At 47.3% G+C, this 21,367-nt stretch overlaps 1 protein-coding gene across 2 annotated transcripts; it reads right to left on the bottom strand.

Moving 5' to 3' along the window:
• Positions 1-1,982: 1,982 nt before the first annotated feature.
• Positions 1,983-17,827, bottom strand: VPS45 (vacuolar protein sorting 45). Of its 2 annotated transcripts, none has more exons than XM_048700830.2 (13): positions 17,517-17,827; positions 17,230-17,431; positions 16,744-16,805; positions 16,400-16,627; positions 14,972-15,097; positions 14,814-14,894; positions 14,580-14,721; positions 12,912-13,090; positions 12,180-12,335; positions 3,011-3,118; positions 2,815-2,936; positions 2,484-2,615; positions 1,983-2,291 (listed from the first exon to the last, which is right to left on the bottom strand). In XM_048700830.2, the coding sequence occupies exons 1-13, from the start codon at positions 17,604-17,606 to the stop codon at positions 2,234-2,236; spliced, it is 1,686 nt and encodes a 561-aa protein (XP_048556787.2). In that variant the 5' UTR covers positions 17,607-17,827; the 3' UTR covers positions 1,983-2,233. The 2 variants fall into 2 exon arrangements, with proteins under 2 accessions (XP_048556787.2, XP_048556786.2); XM_048700829.2 differs by having other exon boundaries at positions 16,726-16,805; positions 17,517-17,823.
• Between the last annotated feature and the right edge of the window lie 3,540 nt (positions 17,828-21,367).

Here is a 21,367-nt window from a genome sequence, read left to right as displayed (position 1 = left end):
TTGGTTGCTCTTTAGCAGCTTGGTCATGTACCACCGTAGTAACCACTCCTAGGTTTTTATGCAAGGTTTAGTTGATGTTGCCTTGTCTAGGAGAAACCCCAATTTCCCTAGCTATGTGTAATCTTCAGGTGTGACGAGTAGTATCTCATTTGTTGAACGTTTGCCAAAATTGGGTTGGTTTGCAAAAAATCGATCAAAACTTGATTGGATCTTGGAGAAACTGCTCTGCAGATCTGCAAAATTCTGATTTATTGAGTGGGTAAATTCAATGAACTCATGCATGTCACTATCAGCAATGCGGTGTTGTTGGAGTTGACAGACATCCAGATGCAAGGACTTGAGTTCCAGGGCATCTGTGTCTGCCGAATCCGATGGTGAAGCCACGGATGAGAGGTGTGTAGGGAAAGCAGAGTACTTTCACCCAACATACCCAGATCTGGGAGGGGGGGCTAAATTTTACAACCAACCCGTGGCAACCACACCCGCACTACCAGATCCTACCACCACCGCCAACGCCCGCCGCCATAGTGCACCGGAGAGGAAGGATGTGTGGGATTTTACTGGCAAAGAGTTCTTTGGTAACCACGCCCGTGCCTTTCCTTCACTCGAATAGTCTACCGACGCCTACGCCGCCTAGTGCTCACCACCTCCCGAACCGGAACAAGGGAAGGATTTCACCAACGAACCGAACTTCCCATGCCACGATCTAACCCGTCGCCGAGGACTGATGGCTCTAGATACCAATTGTCAGACTCTTGCTCACTGACGAACATGAACATTAGGAAATTCAGAGGGGTCTCACTTCAATTTTGGAGGAATTTAGCTAGGGTTCTTACAAGAACAGGAAAGTAGAGGCCAATCACTCCAGTGACAGCTAGGGTTTACAACCCGGATTACATCGATGCCTCTCTGGGAGGGATCCCAAGCTTATCAATATAGGAAAAGCTACTAAAAATAAAAGGTGCTTGGACAGCAAAGGGGAAGACCAATGAAAGGTGGCTCAAGTCACTGGTTGAATATCAGCCGTCGGACGCCGATCGTCCGTCTTCTAGCTAGTCAGTTAAAGTTGGCAGTGTATCGCTTTGGGTCTTCATCCAGACCGCTCACAGGAGATCCAAGGGTTGCTGCTGTTGCCGGAGGAGCTACAGTCCACTGGAATGATTAGATACAGAGAGAGCCTAACAACGCTCAAATATTTAGGAGCGAGTCTTCATCCAGACCGCTCACATGAGATCCAAGGGTTGCGGCTGTTGCCGGAGGAGCTACAGTCCACTGGAATGATCAGATACAGGGGAGGGAGGGAGAGCCTGACAACGCTCAGATATTTAGGAGCGTTTTGATGTACAACGTTCTAATTGCCCTAACACCAACACAACCACGGAGCACACAACATTGGTCAAGCCCAAACTAAACATAATAATTCAACCTGATGTGTATCTCCCCTAAGGCTGGTTGTAATGAAGAGATCATAAGTTAGGGCCAATTCTTTTGCTAGCTTCTAGAATATAATACTATATCCGTAATGCATAGTATCATAAGTTAGGGCCAATTCTTTTGCTAGCTTCTAGAATAAGCTGGTTTCAGCTTATTCTAAAAGCCCAACCAAATTTAGTTTTTTAAAAGCCTAGTAGTTAAGACTTAACTAATAAGCTTCTAAAAAGAAAATTTTAGTAGGGCTTCTAAAATAAGCTAGGTAGGAGGCAGCTTACTTTGGAAGCCCAAAAAAGCCAGCAAAAAAACCGGCCCTTAGTATCTTAGGTTGCCTTATTAATTGTATCATGATACCATATCCTTTCTTTCCTCATTTAATTGTGCCACGTCATTCAAAAAATCTAATTGACATGCATGATATCACTTATGATACTCTCATTACAACCACCCTAAACAAGGGCCGGAGGGAATGTGTCCCAAACCTAATAATTTAGGGGATTAAACACACTTATCTCCAGGATCCGCAACAACAGTGTGGTACTCCATCAAAATAGACAAGAAAGGTTTCGGTATAGCCACTTTTTTTCACTTGACCGTGTCAACTGGGTAGTAAAAAGTTATCACAACAAATGTGAAATGTACAGAAGCTGAGCCCTCTATAGATACGCTGTGGTATTGCACTAACAGCTAAAGCTATACATTACAAAAATTACCACAAATTGCATTCTCTCTGAATATATGCAGTGAAACTATCAATTATCACATTCTCGCAAGCCTCGAGCAGGAGGGGACAACAGCATGCTCATAATAGAGTGCTAGACTTTGATATTCTTTGTGCCTCCCCCAGGTTTTCAAGAAATCTGCAAAGTCATCGGTAACATCATCAAGCCATGATCCCTCTCATCTAAATCTAATTTAATGGAAACCAACTGCAAAAATTGTAATCCAAATATTCCACTACAAGTAAAAATAAAATAAGGAAATATCTAACACCAAATAGAGTTATCACACTATGGAGCATTGCAAGGAGATTGATGGTTAACAGTGCATACCTCTTCGAATTTAGAACCACGGAACCTCCAAGGAAGAAACGGACTCCAGGATTTGCTGCATTATAAAGGGCTACTGATCTTGCTTCCTCATAAGTTGTCCCACCAACGATGAATATCACAACATCTTGAGGCCTGTGGGGATGCCATCACTTTAAATTAGCCCGTTGCATTTTGAAAACTAAACAAAAGCAAAAGTGTACCCTGTCAATGATTTAGCTTTATTTTGTAGGATGTGCTCAAGGACGGACTGTACACGTCCATCAATAAACCAAGTTAGTGAATTACAGAAAGTAGTTTCGCAGACACTTAACACGGCACATGTTTGACCAACCTGCCCTGCTGGAAATGGTTGCCAACAAGTGGATAGTCAGCATCCCGTAATCGCCCCTTGACAATTCCTTCCATTGTTTGGAAGATCAGAGGCTGGTGTTGGGTGTATACGTTCTCAACGCCCTGCAACCAATAAGCGCATAAGGAACAAGCTATGGAAATGTAACATAACTGTGGGGACAAACTTTTGTGTCAACCTTAAGTCCACGAGCCATGTTGCGAGCAATATTTAATAGGTCACGGTTCCCGTACAAGTCACCTGTTCTTTTGTCAACACCAGCCTGCTTAAGCAGGAATTGAACAAGCTGCATAGAGAAGTAGTAACACAGATTAGACTTACCCAAACCTCCAATAAAAATACAACTGACTACTTCCATCTTTTGCCTGTAGTATAAATAACAAAACAAACAACTGATGAAGATCCCATTAATTATGTTTATTAAACATGAGTAAAAAGGTAATTTATAGTATTCAAGCCTAATTAACATCATGTTTAAGTCACTTCAAGGAATATTGCGTAGTCTGATTTACAGAAATTATATTTCCTAGAATGTGAAGAACCATGTGTACCATCGATTCTAGAGATCTGCTGTATAATGGAGTTCATACGGTGAAATGAAGATATAAAATATAAGAACTTATCGCTAAAACTGTTAAAGTATATATGTGGATTGCCCAACCTTCTCCATCAGTTGGACTTTAGGTTCTACTCGGTACATGAAACTTAATATTGTAGAGGTCTTGGGTGCAATACATCAACCCTCAGCTTTTGCAGTTTGAATATTCTGTCCATGTTAGACCTTATCTAGCCACACGTGAGAGGCTCCACCAGTGTCGCCCCTCCCGCAGCTGCTAACGCCTCTGCGGCCACCCCTCCCGCCAGCTCCCCTCACACCCTCCATCGCCGCCCTTCTCTGCTCCGACTTGGACCTCCACTGAAGACTTGTATAGGATCTGCCTTTAGGTGAGATCAATCTTTTTGAGGACTCAAAACATGTTCAAAAATTCTGAATTTTTTTGTAGACACACATCCATGTTTGATGTACATTCTCTAAAAAATTTAGCTTCTAATTCGAACTACGCTTAGAGAACCAAAAAAGACAAAATCGGATGTGAAATTGTGAATAGTGTCAAATACTGTTCACTCCAGCCTGACACTATTCATAGTTACATTTGTCTTTTTTGAATCTCTTACTGTAGATCAAGTTTGGAGCTGATTTTTTTAGAGTTGTAAACATACCTCGCAGGTATGTTGTCAAAAAATATCAGAATTTTTCGGATTGTCTAAATATGAAATTTTGGTGTTGATCCTACGATCTCACCTAAAGATCCGATCCTATATAAGTCTCCCCCCACATTAGGGGCCAGCCATCAGGTGAAGATTATTTGGTGCAAGATGACTATCTCTTCAAGAATGATCGTCTGTGCATCCCAAGAAGTTCACTATGGGCAGTGGCGGAGGTAGGCCCACCCTGAGATTTGGAAACAGCTTTTATACCATAGGAGAAAAGCAAAAAATAAAAGAAAAAAATAAATGTAGTACAGTAGCACTGCTGGCCCACCCTGGCCCAGTGGGCTAGGTCCGCCGCTGACTATGGGTGTGTTTGGTAGGATGCATGGGGGTGCATGAGCTTAAAAATTCCCTATCCAACCCACTTTTCACTGTTTGGTAGGGTTTATGAGCTCTCCTCAGCTATGTCCAACTCATGGTAAAAAGGGCCCTCAGCCATGCTCACTTGCAAACACCTAGATGGACGTTAGCTCCTCAGCCATGCTCCCTCGGGGCTCCGAAAAAATCTCCCCACGACCCACCACTAGCTAGGGTTACCTCCCGAAACGGAAAATTCCCCCATGACCGCCGCTACTCTCTCGACTCTCTCTCCCTCTCCCGCAACAATGGCCAACCAAAGCGCACTCGCCGGATCCCTGGTTGCCGCCCCGTGACCATCGCCGCCACCCCCATCCAAGTTCTCCCTCGCCGGCCCTGGTTGCTGCCTCCGTCCCAGGTCACCGCTGCCCTAGGTCGACGCCTCGTCTGCTCGCCGCCATCCAAGCTCGTCGGCGCCATATGTGCATGGATCCAGCCGTCTGTGCTTGCTGTGTGCGTACTAGCTCGAATTTCCGGCCATTGTGCAGAGCACAATTTTGTACAAAGTCGTAGGACACTATGGCACTATTACACAAGTTTCATAGATGTGCTAATTTCAGAGATAGAGCACATCTAGTAAAGTAGTATGTATATGTATAAATTTCAGAGATTTGATCAATTTCAGACATGGCAGACTTATTTTCAGATGCGCTAATACAATTGATCCTATGTTGTGTTATTCTATCCTTTTTGTAATGCCTATTATTAGTTAAGTGTTGAATGTGTTTTTTTTTCATATTTACATATAGTTGAAATATTGGTTGAATGTTGTATTGGCGCCAAAAACTCCATTTAATTGTGCACACAATTTTTCTTTATCATGTGTTTGTAACTATTGTGGTATCCTTACAACCTTAAGAGGAAGTAACCACATCTACCTCAAATACAGGCCACCAAACAGAGTCTCAGCCCAGCATATCTAACCAGATGCAAGCTACCAAACAAAGTCTCAACTCAGCATGTCTCAGCACATACAGAGCAACCAAACATCAGCAGTTGCATGTACTCAGCATGTCTCAAAGGGGAACGGCCATGCTAGGATGAGAACAGCTACCAAACACACCCTATGTGACAAGCTGATCAGAAAGCTCCATTTAAGTTATCTTAGTGGCCATGTTAGACGCGACGATACTATTAGCTAACCTGGAGGCTCGTTACTTTTGGTCACAACTAAAAGGAGGTGCTGGAGAGTTTGTCCAAAGGTGCCCCATATGTGAAACTTGCAAAGGCTAGGTCCAAAACACATGGTTATACATGCCTTTGCATGTTCCTGTTGCTCCATGGGAGGACATCTCTATGGAGTATGGACTTCGTCCTGGGCTTGCCAAGAACAGGACGAGGGATTGATCTGTTTGTGGTGGCCAACAGATCTCTAAAATGGTTCATTTAATTCCATGCCACAAGACAACGGATGCTCATCATGTAACAAAACTACTCTTCCGTGAAGTGTTCACTGTTCAGACTTCATGGTTTTCCAAGGTCAATCGTCTCAGATCGTGATAGAAAGTTTCTTGCTGCATTTTGGCTCACTTGGTGGACGCAATTCAACACTGAATTAAAATCTTCTAGTACTGTACATCCACAAACAGAAATGTCGCAGAAGTTTTTGGGTAATATGGTCTGTTGCATATGTGCGGAAAGAAAGGAACAATGGGATTTTTCTTTATCTTTTGCTGAGTTCTCCAATAACTCCAAGCAGGAGTTATTTTCTCTTTAAAGTTCCAACACATGTGGTGGAACTGGTGAAGCTACCATCAAGGGGGGACTCAAAATCAGCATTGTACTTTGCTGGTAACTACAATAGATTATTCAAAGAAATTTGCAGTGTTTTGGAAGCACAAAATCAGAAGTACATACAGTTAGCTGGCTGCAAAAGGAGGATGAAATCCTACTCCTATGAAGGTGATAAGATGATAGTACATCTCAGAAAAGAAAGGCTACCTTTAGGTGTTCAATGGGAAACTTGGACAAAGAAAGTATGGCCCATTCCTTATTTTAAATAAGATAAATGATAATGCTTATGTGATATATCTTCCAAGCAAGATGGGTATATCCAACACACTCAATGTTGCAGACTTGACTCTCTACCATCCAGAACAAGCACTCAAGGCCAAGTTCCAAAGAACTATGGGATAATTGTAAGGAACAGTAGAGAGAGAGAGAAAAAAACAGAAATCAAATTGACTTCTACATATTTCTACTCCATTCTAGATAAGTTGGTCCTTCAGTCATATGTTGTTGTATTTGTTTTCTTAACCTTTAAGTAATACTCCCTCCGAGTGGAGTCTTCTATCTATGAGTAGAAGCTGAGATGTCTTGACCTTTAAGTAATATTTTCTAGAGTCTTCTAGCTATGAGTAGAAGCTGAGATGTCTTGACCTTTAAGTAATATACTCCCTCCGTCCCAAAATAAGTACTAAACTTGAGACATTTTGGGACGGAGTTAGTATTTTCTAGAGTCTTCTAGCTATGAGTAGAACTATGTTTTTAAGGCGACGCCTTACCGCCTTAGGGAGGGGGGGCGCTTTGGCGCCTAGGCGACGCCTAGGCGGGCGCTTTGGACACCTAGGCGCCCAAAGCGGTCGATTTTCCAAAGCGGAGGGGGAGCGCTTCGACGCCTAGGCGTCGCCTTAGGGACGCTTTAAAAACATAGGAGTAGAAGCTGAGATGTGAAGGCTTCACAAAGCCTATACATAGAAGCCCTCACCTCTAGGTTTGTAACTCAAACTATGTACCAATTACACTTAAAAGAGCTTCATGTTCTTATCTTAAGATCTTAGATCTTGTATTCTAGGAGTTTTAGTATTGCACTCATGCAGCCATATCGGCCTAACGCCTCTAGAGTGATATCGAGCACATCACGTTGAAGTAGTTCCTTCAACACTTTGTACCAGCAAGGTGGAGTTGCTCCTCCACAACCTTGTGCTGCTTCAACTTTGGTATTTAGAATTCAGAAAACAATCAATATCATATTGGCTGTAGCCAGGGCAAACAATGGATCAGCACTTTCAGTCCATTGGCCAGCAAGAAGGTACTCCCTGCGTCCCATAATATAAGGTTTATTACAACCGATATATCGGTTCTAGTAACATCCTATATTATGGGACGCAGGGAGAGAAATAGAAGAAATGGTTCAATGATGTATTAAAGTGCAATTCATCTGGCCCCTGGCAGTTGCGCGCCTGTCGCCTCGCAGGAGGGATCTGCACCGCCAGAGACCCGGTCGGGACAAAGTGGAGATACCGCCCCACCCGAGCCAGAGGTGGGGCTGGATTCCGCTGACCAGTCCGCCGCCACCAACCCCACACGCGCTGCCTCGGGCGGGGAAACGCCCCCCCTCGGCGCCAAACCTCCCGCCCATGCTGATGGGCCGCCTCCCCGCAGCCCAGCAGGCCCGATGGTGATTCTGCAGCGGCCCACGCCTACACCTCCCCCACTGCTGCCCACCGAAGACCAGCTATCTCCAAACGCTGGGGCCACGACAAACCAAGGCCCAAGTGGCCGCACGCCGAGCCGCTTCGCATCGCCTCCAATTACGCTGCGGCAATCCCGGGGCCGCAGCACACCACGGCCCTGGACCCTTGGAGAGTTTCTGGCCACCACCACGAAACACCTCAACGCCGCCCTGCCGGCCCCGGGAAAGAAACCACGCCGACCCCTCAACTTCGCCCCTCGTCGTGGACGATCTGCAGTTATGACCTGCCAACCGAGCGCCCCTTCCACGGCGGAGCGGCGCGCCCACGTGCAAATCCTGCGCACCCTTGGGATCATAGGGATCGATCAGAAGATCACTGCCGCTGAGATGAAAGCCTACGACGGCATGTTCGCGGCACCGCTACCCCTGACGGTCCTCAAGGCCATTGCCACACTGGTTGACCGTGAGATCCCAGTCTGCATGGCATCGGCTGCGACCGGCGGCGTCGACGTTGCATGCGAAGGCTAGTCCAGTATACGCGCGTCTACCCGTCGATCCCGTTCCCATGGATCACGGCCTTAAGATCGCTATCTGGAATGTGCGCGGCATGAACGCGCGGGCTCGGCGACATGCTATCCGGTCGCTGCTGGACACCACCGGGGCCTCCATTGTATGCATTCAAGAAACGAAAATGGAGTTGATCTACTCGGCTATTGTCTTGGATGCGCTTGGTTCCGAGTTCGATGACTACACGTACCTCCCAGCCGATGGCACGCGGGGCGGCATCTTGCTGGAGTGGAAGAGCAGGGCCGTGACCATCACGGACCCAATGTTCACCACCAATGCGATTACCGCTAAGGTGACCACGGTCACAGGCACACCTTGGTGGCTTACGGTGGTATACGGACCCCAGGAAGATGCCGACAAGGTCGCCTTCTTGCAGGAGCTTCGCGAGATCCGAGCCGCGTGCCCTGAACCATGGATGGTTTGCGGCGACTTCAATCTCATCCTCCGCGACGACGACAAAAGCACAGGCAACATCAACCGGCGTATGATGGGCAAATTTCGCCGTCTCACCAATGACCTCGCGCTCAAAGAGATCTACCTCAACGGGCGGCGCTATACATGGTCCAGCGAGCAATCACCGCCGACTCTCGTGCAGCTCGACCGTGTGCTCTGCACCGCTGATTGGGAGGACGCGCACAGCGGATGCCACCTCCGATGCCTCGCGGCTGTGGTGTCAGACCACGCCCCGTTGCTGCTGGACTGCTCACCCACGCCTAACTCGCACAGACGGTTTCACTTTGAGGAGTACTGGCTTCGCCTGGATGGGTGACCACGGCATGGGGCTCTACACACCACGCCGATCCCTTCCACCGGCTCATGCTACGGCTCCCAGCGACGGCGGCGCGCCTTACCAGCTGGAGCTCCAGGTCCACGGGCAATACCAAGGACAAACTTGCGATCTCACGGGAACTCATCTCGCGTTTCGACCACGCCCAGGAATCACGCAACCTCTCGCCACCGGAGGCTTGGCTCCGTAAGCAGCTCAAGATATCCTATCTTGGGCTCGCTTCCATGGAGCGCACGATCGCCCGGCAGCGCTCCCGCATCGCCAACCTCAAAGACGGCGACGCTAGCACCGGTTTCTTCCACCGACAGTGCTCGTTCCGTCGGCAGAAGAACCACATATACAGCCTGATCGCGGACGGCAGAGTGCTCACGGACCACACTGACATGGCGAAGGCAGCCTTTGCTCACTTTGAGGCCTTGCTTGGTACGGCAACCACCAGAGAGCACGCCCTGGACCTGTCTCAGCTCATTGAGCCGACTGACCTTGCGGACCTCGACGCGCCATTCAGCGCGGAGGAGATCTGGGAGGCTGTCAAAAGTCTCCCCGCTCGCAAGGCGCCGGGTCCCGACGGGTTCACAGCAGAATTCCTACGCGCGTGCTGGACCATCATCAGGCAGGATTTCCTCGATGTGTTCCAGCAACTATATGACCTGCGAGGAAGGGGGTTCTACAAGCTCAACCAGGCATTGCTGACGCTGCTTCCCAAGAACGCCGACGCTCATGGGCTACGCGACTACCGGACGATCTGCCTGATACACCTCGTGGCCAAAATCTTCGCCAAGTGCTCTCAATCCGCCTCGGGGCCAAACTGGACCACTTGGTTAGTCGCAACCAAAATGCTTTCATCTCGGGAAGGAGCCTGCACGACAACTACGTCCTTGTCAAGCAATCACTCAAGCTGCTGCACCAACTGGGAGCTCCGAGAGTCATGCTCAAGCTCGACCTCACGCACGCCTTCGACTCCCTATCATGGCCTTTCCTCTTTGAGGTGCTGCGGCGGTATGGATTCGGGAACAGATTCTTGGAGTGGACGGCCATCCTCCTGTCCCCTGCTAGCACGCGCATTCTCCTGAACGGCGAGCCCCCCCCCCATAAGGGCTCCGGCAGGGCGACTGTCCCTGCAGCTTTTCGTACTCGCCGTCGACACCCTGGGACGCCTCCTACGACGCGCACACAGCCTGGGCATCCTGCAGCCTCTACACCCACGGCGTCACATCCCGGCGTCACATCCCGGCGATCTCCCTCTATGCCGATGATGTCATGGTCTTCTGTCATGCCACGGCGGAGGACACCACTGCGATCAGGGAAATCCTCGCCTTGTTCGGCAGGGCTTCCGGCCTGAAGGTGAACTTCACCAAAAGCTCCACCACCATCCTGCACGGCGACCAAGTGGCCACGGAGATGATCGCGCACCTCGGCTGCCCGGTGGCGAACCTCCCGATCACCTACCTCGGCATACCCATGTCCACACGCCGCCCATCTGCCGCCCAGCTGCAGCCCATGGTGGATGCGGTCGGCGCGTGCCTGCCGACTTGGAAGGCCTGGCTGATGACCAAAACCGGGCGCCTCGCGTTGGTCAAGTCGGTCTTGTGTGCCATCCCAGTGCACCAACTGCTCGCATTCGCGCCCCCCAAAAAAACCCTCAAGCAGATCGAGAAGATCCAGCGCAGCTTCCTCTGGGCTGGACGTGCCGCTGCCAATGGTGGACACTGCCATGTGAACTGGAGCAGAGTGTGCCGCCCCATCGAGCTCGGGGGCCTTGGCGTGCGAGACCTCGAGCATGCCAGCCTCGCCCTGAGACTACGTTGGCTATGGTTCTCCAGAACGGACCCGGAGCGAGCATGGCAAGGGCTCGACCTCCAATTTTCGCCCATGGAACGAGCCCTGTTCTGGGCTTCCACGTTCACGATCCTCGGGAATGGGCTGTCCGCCCTGCTCTAGGAGGACCGGTGGATCGGCGGCCAATCCGTGCGTGAGCTCATGCCTAATCTCTACGGCTGCATACCCAAGCGACGACGGACAACGAGAACTGTGGCGTATGGGCTCAATGGTAACTCTTGGGCAAGAGACATCCAAGGAAACCCCGGTCTCCACGAGATTGGTCAGTATCTGCAACTCTGGCAGATCATGCAGCGCACCGAGCTTTCCACCGCACCGGACAAATTGATCTGGCGTTGGACGGCGAGCGGCAACTACTCTGCGCAGTCCTGTTACACGGCGACCTTCCATGGAGCAACGGCCTGCCACTCATGGAAGCTGATCTGGAAATGCTGGGCGCCGCCGCGAGTCAAGTTCTTCCACTGGTTGGCCAACCAGGACCGATGCTGGACGGCTGAGAGGCTGGCTCGCCATGGCCTCCAGCATCACCCCCGCTGCCTCCTATGTGACCAGCAGCCAGAAACGGCGCGACACCTCATGCTGGAATGCCCCCTCGCCCGTCAGGCATGGCACGAGACCCTGGCCTGGCTACGCATCCCGGCCCCGATCCCCTCGCAGGAGCCATCGCTTACGGACTGGTGGAGACAGGCCAACGAAGACACGCCGCCGACCCTGCGCAAGGCCCTGAAATCTGTTGCGTTGCTCGTACCATGGATGGTCTGGAAGCACCGAAACAGCTGCGTCTTTGACAATGCGATGCCTTCCCTCAACACACTCCTAGATAGCATTAAGGACGAGGCCCGCTCATGGGCAGCAGCTGGGGCACCTGGCCTCCGACTTGTGCTGCCCCAAACCTGGGATGTGCACTAATTAACCGGCTGTAATCCGCACATCCTCGGATGATTGTAACTGAATCTCTCCTTTTCAATGAAAAGAAACGCAAAGCTTTTGCGTTTTCTCGAAAAAAAAGAACTAGAAAGACCATTAACTGAAAAAGAAATAAAGCAACATGTGCAATAGAAGAAAACAAGGAGAAATGTTCTACCACAAGAACTAGTACAGTTCACATACCCCCGACTTGTATTTAGCAGAGCGAGAAGCCAATTTGTTGAAAAGCTGCATCAGCTGAACTGGACTCTCTTTTTCATACCGCAAAGCATAGAGCATTACAAGTCGCAAACGATCAATATCAGATACACTTTCATTGTTAAGTAAGGAAGTAACAGCCTGCAAAAAAGCAACTGGTCAATGGTTGGCAAAAATAATCAACTGGTCAGTTTCTCCGTGGAGTAAACCCTACTCACATTAATTCAACTAGCATCAAACTGATCAGACAAATGAGCCTTGTCATACATAATGTATTTCTATCTTAATGAGCAAGTCAACAGATAGGTCAGCAGTTCCAAGAATAGGTATAGCTTGAATCAACTCCTTAAGCTGCTTCTAAGGGGAGGCACAATTCGACTTACATGGCTAATGAAAGTGGTCAAAGCAACAACAAGAGTAGAATGGGTTCAAAACGATATATACATATATAGGGGGGGGGGGGGGGGGGGGGGGGGTGTTCAATAACAAAGCAATATTTGAGATGTAAAAGTTAGCGGTCTTACATCACAAACATAGAAGCAGCTTTACACTTTGATAACTACTCCCTCCGCCCCATAATATAACAATGTTTGTGACACTATAGTGTAAAAAACACTCTTATATTACGGGACAGAGGGAGTTGCTGTAAAATCAAGCTATACCAAGACCAGGTTACCCTGAAAGGCGTGAAATAGTTTCCGGGCATCAAATGAATACCTCGAAGGCTGCAGCTTGTCCACTTGCACATGCTAGCTCTTGTTCCGTCTGCGAAACTTGCATAAGCTTCCTTTCCTCCACCATTCTGCTCATCTCGCTCACCAAAGCAACATGTTTTGTCACATTTCCATGTGTCTTTCGATATTCAGGATAGTTGCTCACAAACTTTGCCATATCATCTACAACCATTAGCATATCAGGCATTCAGAGTTTAAAACAAAGCACAAAACACACACACACAGACACAGATATATATACGTGCTAAACTCAGCGTGCGCGCATTATAACCTAGCCTACACTCAGGCCGCCCATCGACCGAACCAGTGGATGCTCTAATTCCTAAGCGCGCACTAGAATCTCTCGTAACGACCTTACCAGTGGCGCGTCCACATGCTTAAGCAGGCCCACGTTCCTCCGCGGAAAAACACTAGTAACGAGTTACTATCACCACACTGCATATAGGCCTGGTTTTACTAGGTTTACCATGGGCCTCATTAGTAACTATTTTTTTCATTACCATCGAATCCATCATAGTGCTGTAATTCGTTACTACTTGTGTGCCTCGTTGGTAATTATCTTTTCACTACCAACTATTACCATCGACTCCATTATAGCGTAGTAATTAGTTACTACTTGTGCGCTTGGTGGGTGATTATTTTTTTTATTACCATCGACTCTATCATAGTGTAGTAATTTGTTACTACCTTTGCGCCTCGTTGGTAATTATTTTTTCATTACCATCTACTCCATCATAGTTTAGTAATTCGTTTACTAGTTGTGCGCCTCATTGGTAATTACTTTTTCAGTACCATCCATTACCTTCCATTCCGTTGGTAATTCGTTACTACTTGTTAGCAAGGCTTTACTACGTTTACATACAAACCATCTAGGAATCATTGCCTAGTAAACAATCTTCATCCATTACCATCCCCACCATCCCATTACCGCCAATAAATAATGACTGTAGCGCGTCCACTAACGTCTCTTGAATCACATCCATTACCATCTCTACATCCCCGTTGCTGCCAATAAACAGTGACAACAGAATCCCGGTACGCGGGCGACACATGGTAATAAAATTAAATGTGTTACTTTTTTCTACATAGGCCGTTACCCTCAACCCAATTAGCAGCAGCAGATAGCAGGCCCCTCGGCGTGCGACGCGCGCCCGCCCGCCTAATTAGCACCGGCCGGAGCGCACGATGCACAATTATGCGCGCTCGCATAGAATAGCGCCACCGTATATATGTATTTCAGACTATAAACCAACAAACCGTATTGTGCAAAGTGACAAACCGTATTGTCACATCCAAGATTTCGAAGGTAGTACTCGTGCTGGATTTCAGGGCGAGGGTGAGGTTACTTGGGCTTCTGGACGGCTGTGGTGGCGAACTCTGGCAACCTGGGTTGCTGCTGTACATGGAGCCTAATCTTCTTTAAGCTGCAGCCTACGCCACTTTATATATAAGGGATGCATCGCATAATAGAAACATAGCCTAAACTGACACGGACTACTAGTAACTAACTAGTTGGGGATAAGAAGACAATATTTAAGTATAAGGTGTGAAATTAAAAATGAAATGAAAAAAACTAGGTAAATAGACACAATTTCTCCGTGATCCATTTCTTTCATGGGAAACAACAAAAGCAAAAATCCATATCACTTACCTATACTCTGAAAATTCTGGCTGCTTTTTGAAAGATGTTGAAAGTCATCTACCATTCTTTTGACATTCATACCAAGGTCTCCAAAATTCTCGAACATGTTCACTCTAAAAAAGTCGTCTTGTACTGCTGATAGAACCACCTCCTATATGAGCATATTTCACATCAATCATATTTAAAGAAAGTTCATGCAGTGTTTTAACACAGTATGAAAAGAAGAATTCAACACTTCTCAACCTGCTGATCTTTAGGTACATTAGCGAACTCCTTAAGATCAACTTTGTTGTTCTCAATTCCAATAAGCTCATGGACCATCGCCTATGAATTCAAATGTGTAAACAAATCAACAGAAAAGTACATACAAAACAGCCACAGATTATAATCTTTTAGAGTACCTGATATGTCCACTGATTAAGTAACGGAGTAACAGGATCATCCCTTCTGTCAATCACCAATAGTAAGGAAGAGTTTTCAGTTCGTCTAAAATCAAACAGGCCACTTTCCTGCTCATACATCAACCTCTGCACATTCCAAATTGTAAGTGCTTCAGCAACAAGTATTCCAAACAGAAGTCACAATGGCATCACAAAATCCTTAAAACAGAAGTAAGGCATAATTATGATACAGAATTGTGTACATTTTTTGGCGCAGAAAATATTTTCAATGTTCCTCTACTTCTATAAATTGCACTTCTTCCTACTCACGTTTGTAGAATGTGAAATTTATCATGAAAATTCTCTAAAACATGCATAATTGACCAATGATTGTAACATAATGCCACCCAGAGGCACTCAATTGGATAAATGCCACATGAAAACTACTGCCCTTATACTCGTACCACTCCACCCTTTTACTCCCTCTGTTCCTAAATATAAGTCTTTTTAGAGATTTCAATATGGACTACATACAGATGTATATAGACATGTTTTAGAGTGTAGATTCATTCATTTTGCTCCGTATGTAGTTCATATTGGAATCTCCCAAAAGACTTATATTTAGGAACGGAGGGAGTACATGAATAAAATTTAACTACAACTTTTTGGTTGTATTCTCATTATCTCATTGTTGGTTCAACAGGTCAGAGCCATACTAACTCCCTTCGTAATCTCATTGTTGGTTCAACAATTCTAAGCAGTCTCGGAGAATACATATCGGAGACAAACTTACAATCGATACAAATTTCATTGATCATAATCCTCCAGCTCACTGAAGACAAAGTGCAGAATAACTAAACCATTCTAACATGCTCTAACAATAAAAGCCCAGATTCACGTTGTGTGACTTAAGATCATTAATAAATAATGAAAAGGTATAAAAGAAATTCAAGCTTTCAGTAAGAACTGCACAAAAATCCACCTAGGACTAGCTGGCAGTGTGTGCAGAGATGAACATATCGCTTGGGAGGAATTAGAGGCTATATGTAACTGTGCCTTCAAGATCAAACAATGGAAGTACAATCGGACGGGCATAAGTGATGTGGATCACAGCACAGAAAGCAGATATGAACAGAATAATCAAGAGAGTATGAAAAGAACCATATGTCAGTGTAGGCATGAGGCATCATCAGTTCATCACTACTGTATAAAGGTTAAGTGTTTCTGTTTTCTAGTGAGTTAACAACTGAAGATGTGCTAGAGTAACAAAAATATAATAGTTGACAGTGATCTTTCAACAGTTTCAATCATTGGGATAAGCATGTAAAAAGATTTCTCTACAATGCTTCATGTAGTAATATTTAATATTGACATGTGCTGAAATCCTAAGTTGATGGTTTTTTTTTCATGGTCTCCATGTAGTAATATTAATATTGACAGTGGACCCACCGTAGTTTCTTGTGCAATCCTTTTTGCGACATCTGATGTCCTTTGGTATCTAATAACAGGGCGACGCTTCAGAGCCAGGAAGACAGAAGCGATGCCGTCAACAGCTCGATCGCAGAAGCTTTGCATGCCAGGAGGATCAACCACCGTTGGAAGCATGTAGATGTGGTTATTGTGTATATTCAGAGTGAAATGGAAAGGATCGATGGCACAAAAGTCAGCATAGAACTCCTGCAAAACAAAACAGCATTCATATACCAACTTCATCCTCCCTTTCAACTCTCAAACACTTCATTCCAATGTGTATTACAATCATAAACGACATAAACCTGAATTTGCTGCACAACCTCCTGCTCATCAGAATCGGCAAGCACCTGAATCTGTGGAATCTTCAATATATTGGAGAAGACTGCAAGGAAACAAACAATAAATGAACAAAATCAGCAAAACTCTGCTGCGACAAGCCAAGCATTCATCCCTCTTTCAGACCCCGCTACAAGGTACGACGCTATCACCCAAACTGCTACATTGTATTTGATTAATTTTATTATTTCTAGTTACCCATAACTTTAAAAACTTCTTAAGACAGTAGGGTGGGCAAAATGTTTCCAGAAAAGAGCAAGTAGTCTTGAGTAGTTGCTTTAGTATCTTGTTTGCCCCAAACTTCATGTGCTGGTTTTCTTTTTGTTGGGGTTGTCTACCAAATTGTTTGCATCCCCATCGCAATCAACTCTTCTGATCTTCTCAAAGTAAAACACACAGAAAAGACGTGAACTGATAGGAATGTAGCAAGTTCACGGGTTGAATATAGCAAATGGGGATCAAGAACGCACAGAGGTGGCACTCGGCAAATCGTGGCGCGGAGAGGTGGCGGCGAAGCTTCTGGACGTTGTCAGAGGACGGGCGGAGGAAGTAGACGGCCTTTAGGTGCGCCATGGACGCCCTGGAGCTGGAGGCGTCGTCGACCGTCTCCACGAGGAACACCTCTTTCCGCAGGAGATCCGACTGGCTGTACACTACGCTAACCATCCCCACCTGGAACGAGCCCGCGGATCTGGTGAGAAAAATGGGGAGGAGCAGAGGCCTGCCAGGGCTAGGGTTTCGGGGGCCGCGTACGTACGGTTTGGGGGTCGAGGATGAGGACCTTCATGCCGGAGATGTCCTGGAGCATGCGGTCGATGTAATCCCGGATGAGAGGGATCAGCACCATTTCTGCTGTTACTGCGCCTTGTTCTTCAGTGCGTTGTGGTGTAGGTGTAGGTGTAGGGGTTAGATCCCGAGTCGCCGGCGGCGAGGTCTCGGCGGAGCGGAGTAGGAACAGGGTGCGCTCGAGACTTCAGACGGCAGATGGCAAAGGGGAAAGAACCGGGGGTTGGAAGGAGACGGCAGACGGCAGATGGCAAAGACGATCGGTTCGCTTCTTTGGTTCTACACAATTTCAGTTTGCACCGAAACTTGCCAACCCACGTGTATTGAAAGTCAATCTCACGAACTTTAACCAAATTTATTGAGAAAATTATCTATGTCTACAATATCAAATATGTATCATATGAAAATATATTTTATAATGAATCTAATAATATTGATTTTGCATTCTAAGAAATCTATAAGCTTGATCAAAATTTACAAGATTTTTCTGTGAATAAAAATCTAATACGCACCATTCTTTAGGACAAAGGGCATAATAGACTTTTAAATCCTACCACTTCTTCTGTTGTTATTATCATTTTTTTCACAATCACTAACATCACTGATAGATTGCAGTTGCTCGGCTGTCAAGATGGACTCCATCGACGTTGCGCCATTGCCGCCTAATACTCCTTCGCACCACGCATTGCGTCGGAGGGCAACCCATGGCGTCAAGAAGAGGTGGGTGGAGCGCAGACCTAGAGCCGGGCCAACGGCGGTGGGCAGAACGAGTGGCGGCGGTCGCTGGACAGGAAGATCAAGCGAGCGACGACGACCATGATGTGAGCCCGGAGCACGACGAGTTCGGCCGGAGCGCGGTACTATGAGGGGGCGTGGTGCGGGTGAATTTGCGGGTACAAGGACACACCTTTTCACAGCCCTTCCCCAATTTTACATAGGGGTGCGAGAAAAAACCCCAAGCGTCACATCCTATCGGGTGCCATGCATCAGCGCCGACCCCCCCCCCCCCCCGGACATGCATGACCTCTCGAAGACTGTTAGGAAGACAATGGATTGACGACCCCACCTCAAAGATCGAGGCGAGACCAAGGGATGCACCTTTTCGGTCCTCCCGCCCAACCAATTCGAGATGTTGGAGCGGCAGGAACCCTAACGTGCCATAGAAGCATTTGGGTGTTCTGTGAAACCATGCAAAACTCGGGTGTGACAATGGCACCCGATAGGCGAACCCCCTATGGGCACTAGGCGAGAACTAAAACCTTCAGGACTCGGGCGCCATCAACCATGAGTACATCGGTACATGTAGCTGACCTCCATGGTCCCTGGCTGCTCGAGCCAAGCCTGAATGAAGGGCGGTCATGGCCCTCCATGGGGCACAAGTTGAACCCCTAACAAGAGGTGTCAGGCACCGAGACCTAATACTTGGTTCCAAAAAGATATGTGATGTTGTTCCTCCATGATGTTGGTTGGGACCGCCCTGTTTGGTCTGACATGCGCCACTCAAGACTCCGCTGAAATTCATGGTATGCTCTACAACAGACCATTAGCCCCCCCCACCCCCACCCCCCCGGGGGCTGGGAAGAAGTAGATACCACTGAATCTTACTCGATAGTGGCTCAACCGCCACAATGCTCTTACTCAATAGTAGCTCAACTGCCATAATGCTCTTACTCGTGCGAGGTTGGAGCCGCTATGCTTTTTGCCTTCTCTATCTTTCAGGGAATTCAACAATTCCTACTCGCATCTCGTTAGGTAAGATAAGTGACACTCGGGAGCGACTGGCGAGGCTATGACACTCAGATGCCATGAACCAAGTAATAGGTTGGCTACATTGTCTTCGAGTATCTCGATTCAACCACTCGGGTATGGGTGCCAGCTAGATGTCGCCCCTACTTGGAACGCAAAGACATGGAGGTCCACCGATGCATGACATGGTCCGGCTAGACCAAGTGGCACGAGCCATCTGTTGGGGAACGTAGTAATTTCAAAAAAATTCCTACGCACACGCAAGATCATGGTGATGCATAGCAACGAGAGGGGAGAGTGTGATCTACGTACCCTTGTAGACCGACAGCGGAAGCGTTAGCACAACGCGGTTGATGTAGTCGTACGTCTTCACGGCCCGACCGATCAAGCACCGAAACTACGTCATCTCCGAGTTTTAGCACACGTTCAGCTCGATGACGATCCCCGGACTCCGATCCAGCAAAGTGTCGGGGAAGAGTTCCATCAGCACGACGGCGTGGTGACGATCTTGATGTACTACCGTCGCAGGGCTTCGCCTAAGCACCGCTACAATATTATCGAGGACTATGGTGGAAGGGGGCACCGCACACGGCTAAGAATATGATCACATGGATCAACTTGTCTGTCTAGGGGTGCCCCTTGCCTCCGTATATAAAGGATCCAAGGGGGGGTGCGGCCGGCCCTAGTAGGAGGCGCGCAGGAGGAGTCCTACTCCTACCGGGAGTAGGACTCCCCTCCCTTTCCTTGTCCAAGTAGGAGAGGGGGAAGGAAGGGAGAGAGGAGAGGAAGGAAAGGGGGGGCGCCGCCCCTCCCTCCTTGTCCAATTCGGACTAGGGGGAGAGGGGGCGCGCGGCCTGCCCTGGCAGCCCCTCCTCTTCTCCACTTTAGGCCCATGAGGCCCATTAACCCCCCGGGGGGTTCCGGTAACCCCCCGGTGCTCCGGTTTTATCCGAAACTTCCTCGAAACACTTCCGGTGTCCGAATATAGCCGTCCAATATATCAATCTTTATGTCTCGACCATTTCGAGACTCCTCGTTATGTTCATGATCATATCCGGGACTCCGAACTAACTTCGGTACATCAAAACTCATAAACTCATAATATAACTGTCATCGAAACCTTAAGCGTGCGGACCCTACGGGTTCGAGAACAATGTAGACATGACCGAGGCACGTCTCCGGTCAATAACCAATAGCGGAACCTGGATGCTCATATTGGCTCCCACATATTCTACGAAGATCTTTATCGGTCAGACCGCATAACAACATACGTTGTTCCCTTTGTCATCGGTATGTTACTTGCCCGAGATTCGATCGTCGGTATCTCAATACCTAGTTCAATCTCGTTATCGGCAAGTCTCTTTACTCGTTTCGTAATACATCATCTTGCAACCAACTCATTAGTTGTAATACTTGCAAGGCTTATGTGATGTGCATTACCGAGAGGGCCCAGAGATACCTCTCCGACATTCGGAGTGACAAATCCTAATCTCGAAATACGCCAACCCAACATGTACCTTTGGAGACACATGTAGAGCACCTTTATAATCACCCATTTACGTTGTGATGTTTGGTAGCACACAAAGTGTTCCTCCGGCAAACGGGAGTTGCATAATCTCATAGTCATAGGAACATGTATAAGTCATGAAGAAAACAATAGCAACATACTAAACGATCGGGTGCTAAGCTAATGGAATGGGTCATGTCAATCAGATCATTCATCTAATGATGTGATCCCGTTAATCAAATAACAACTCTTTGTCCATGGTTAGGAAACATAACCATCTTTGATTAACGAGCTAGTCAAGTAGAGGCATACTAGTGACACTCTGTTTGTCTATGTATTCACACATGTATTATGTTTCCGGTTAATACAATTCTAGCATGAATAATAAACATTTATCATGATATAAGGAAAAAAATATTAACTTTATTATTGCCTCTAGGGCATATTTCCTTCAGTCTCCCACTTGCACTAGAGTCAATAATCTAGATTACACAGTAATGATTCTAACACCCATGGAGCCTTGGTGCTGATCATGTTTTGTTGGGTTTCGTAGTAATTTCAAAAAAATT

Source organism: Triticum urartu, chromosome 2A (assembly GCF_056163025.1).
Source record: "Triticum urartu cultivar PI428250 chromosome 2A, HENAU_Tu73, whole genome shotgun sequence".
Lineage (NCBI taxonomy): Eukaryota > Viridiplantae > Streptophyta > Magnoliopsida > Poales > Poaceae > Triticum > Triticum urartu.
Note: the sequence above shows the minus strand (reverse complement) of the source record. Positions and strands in the feature narration are given on the sequence as shown.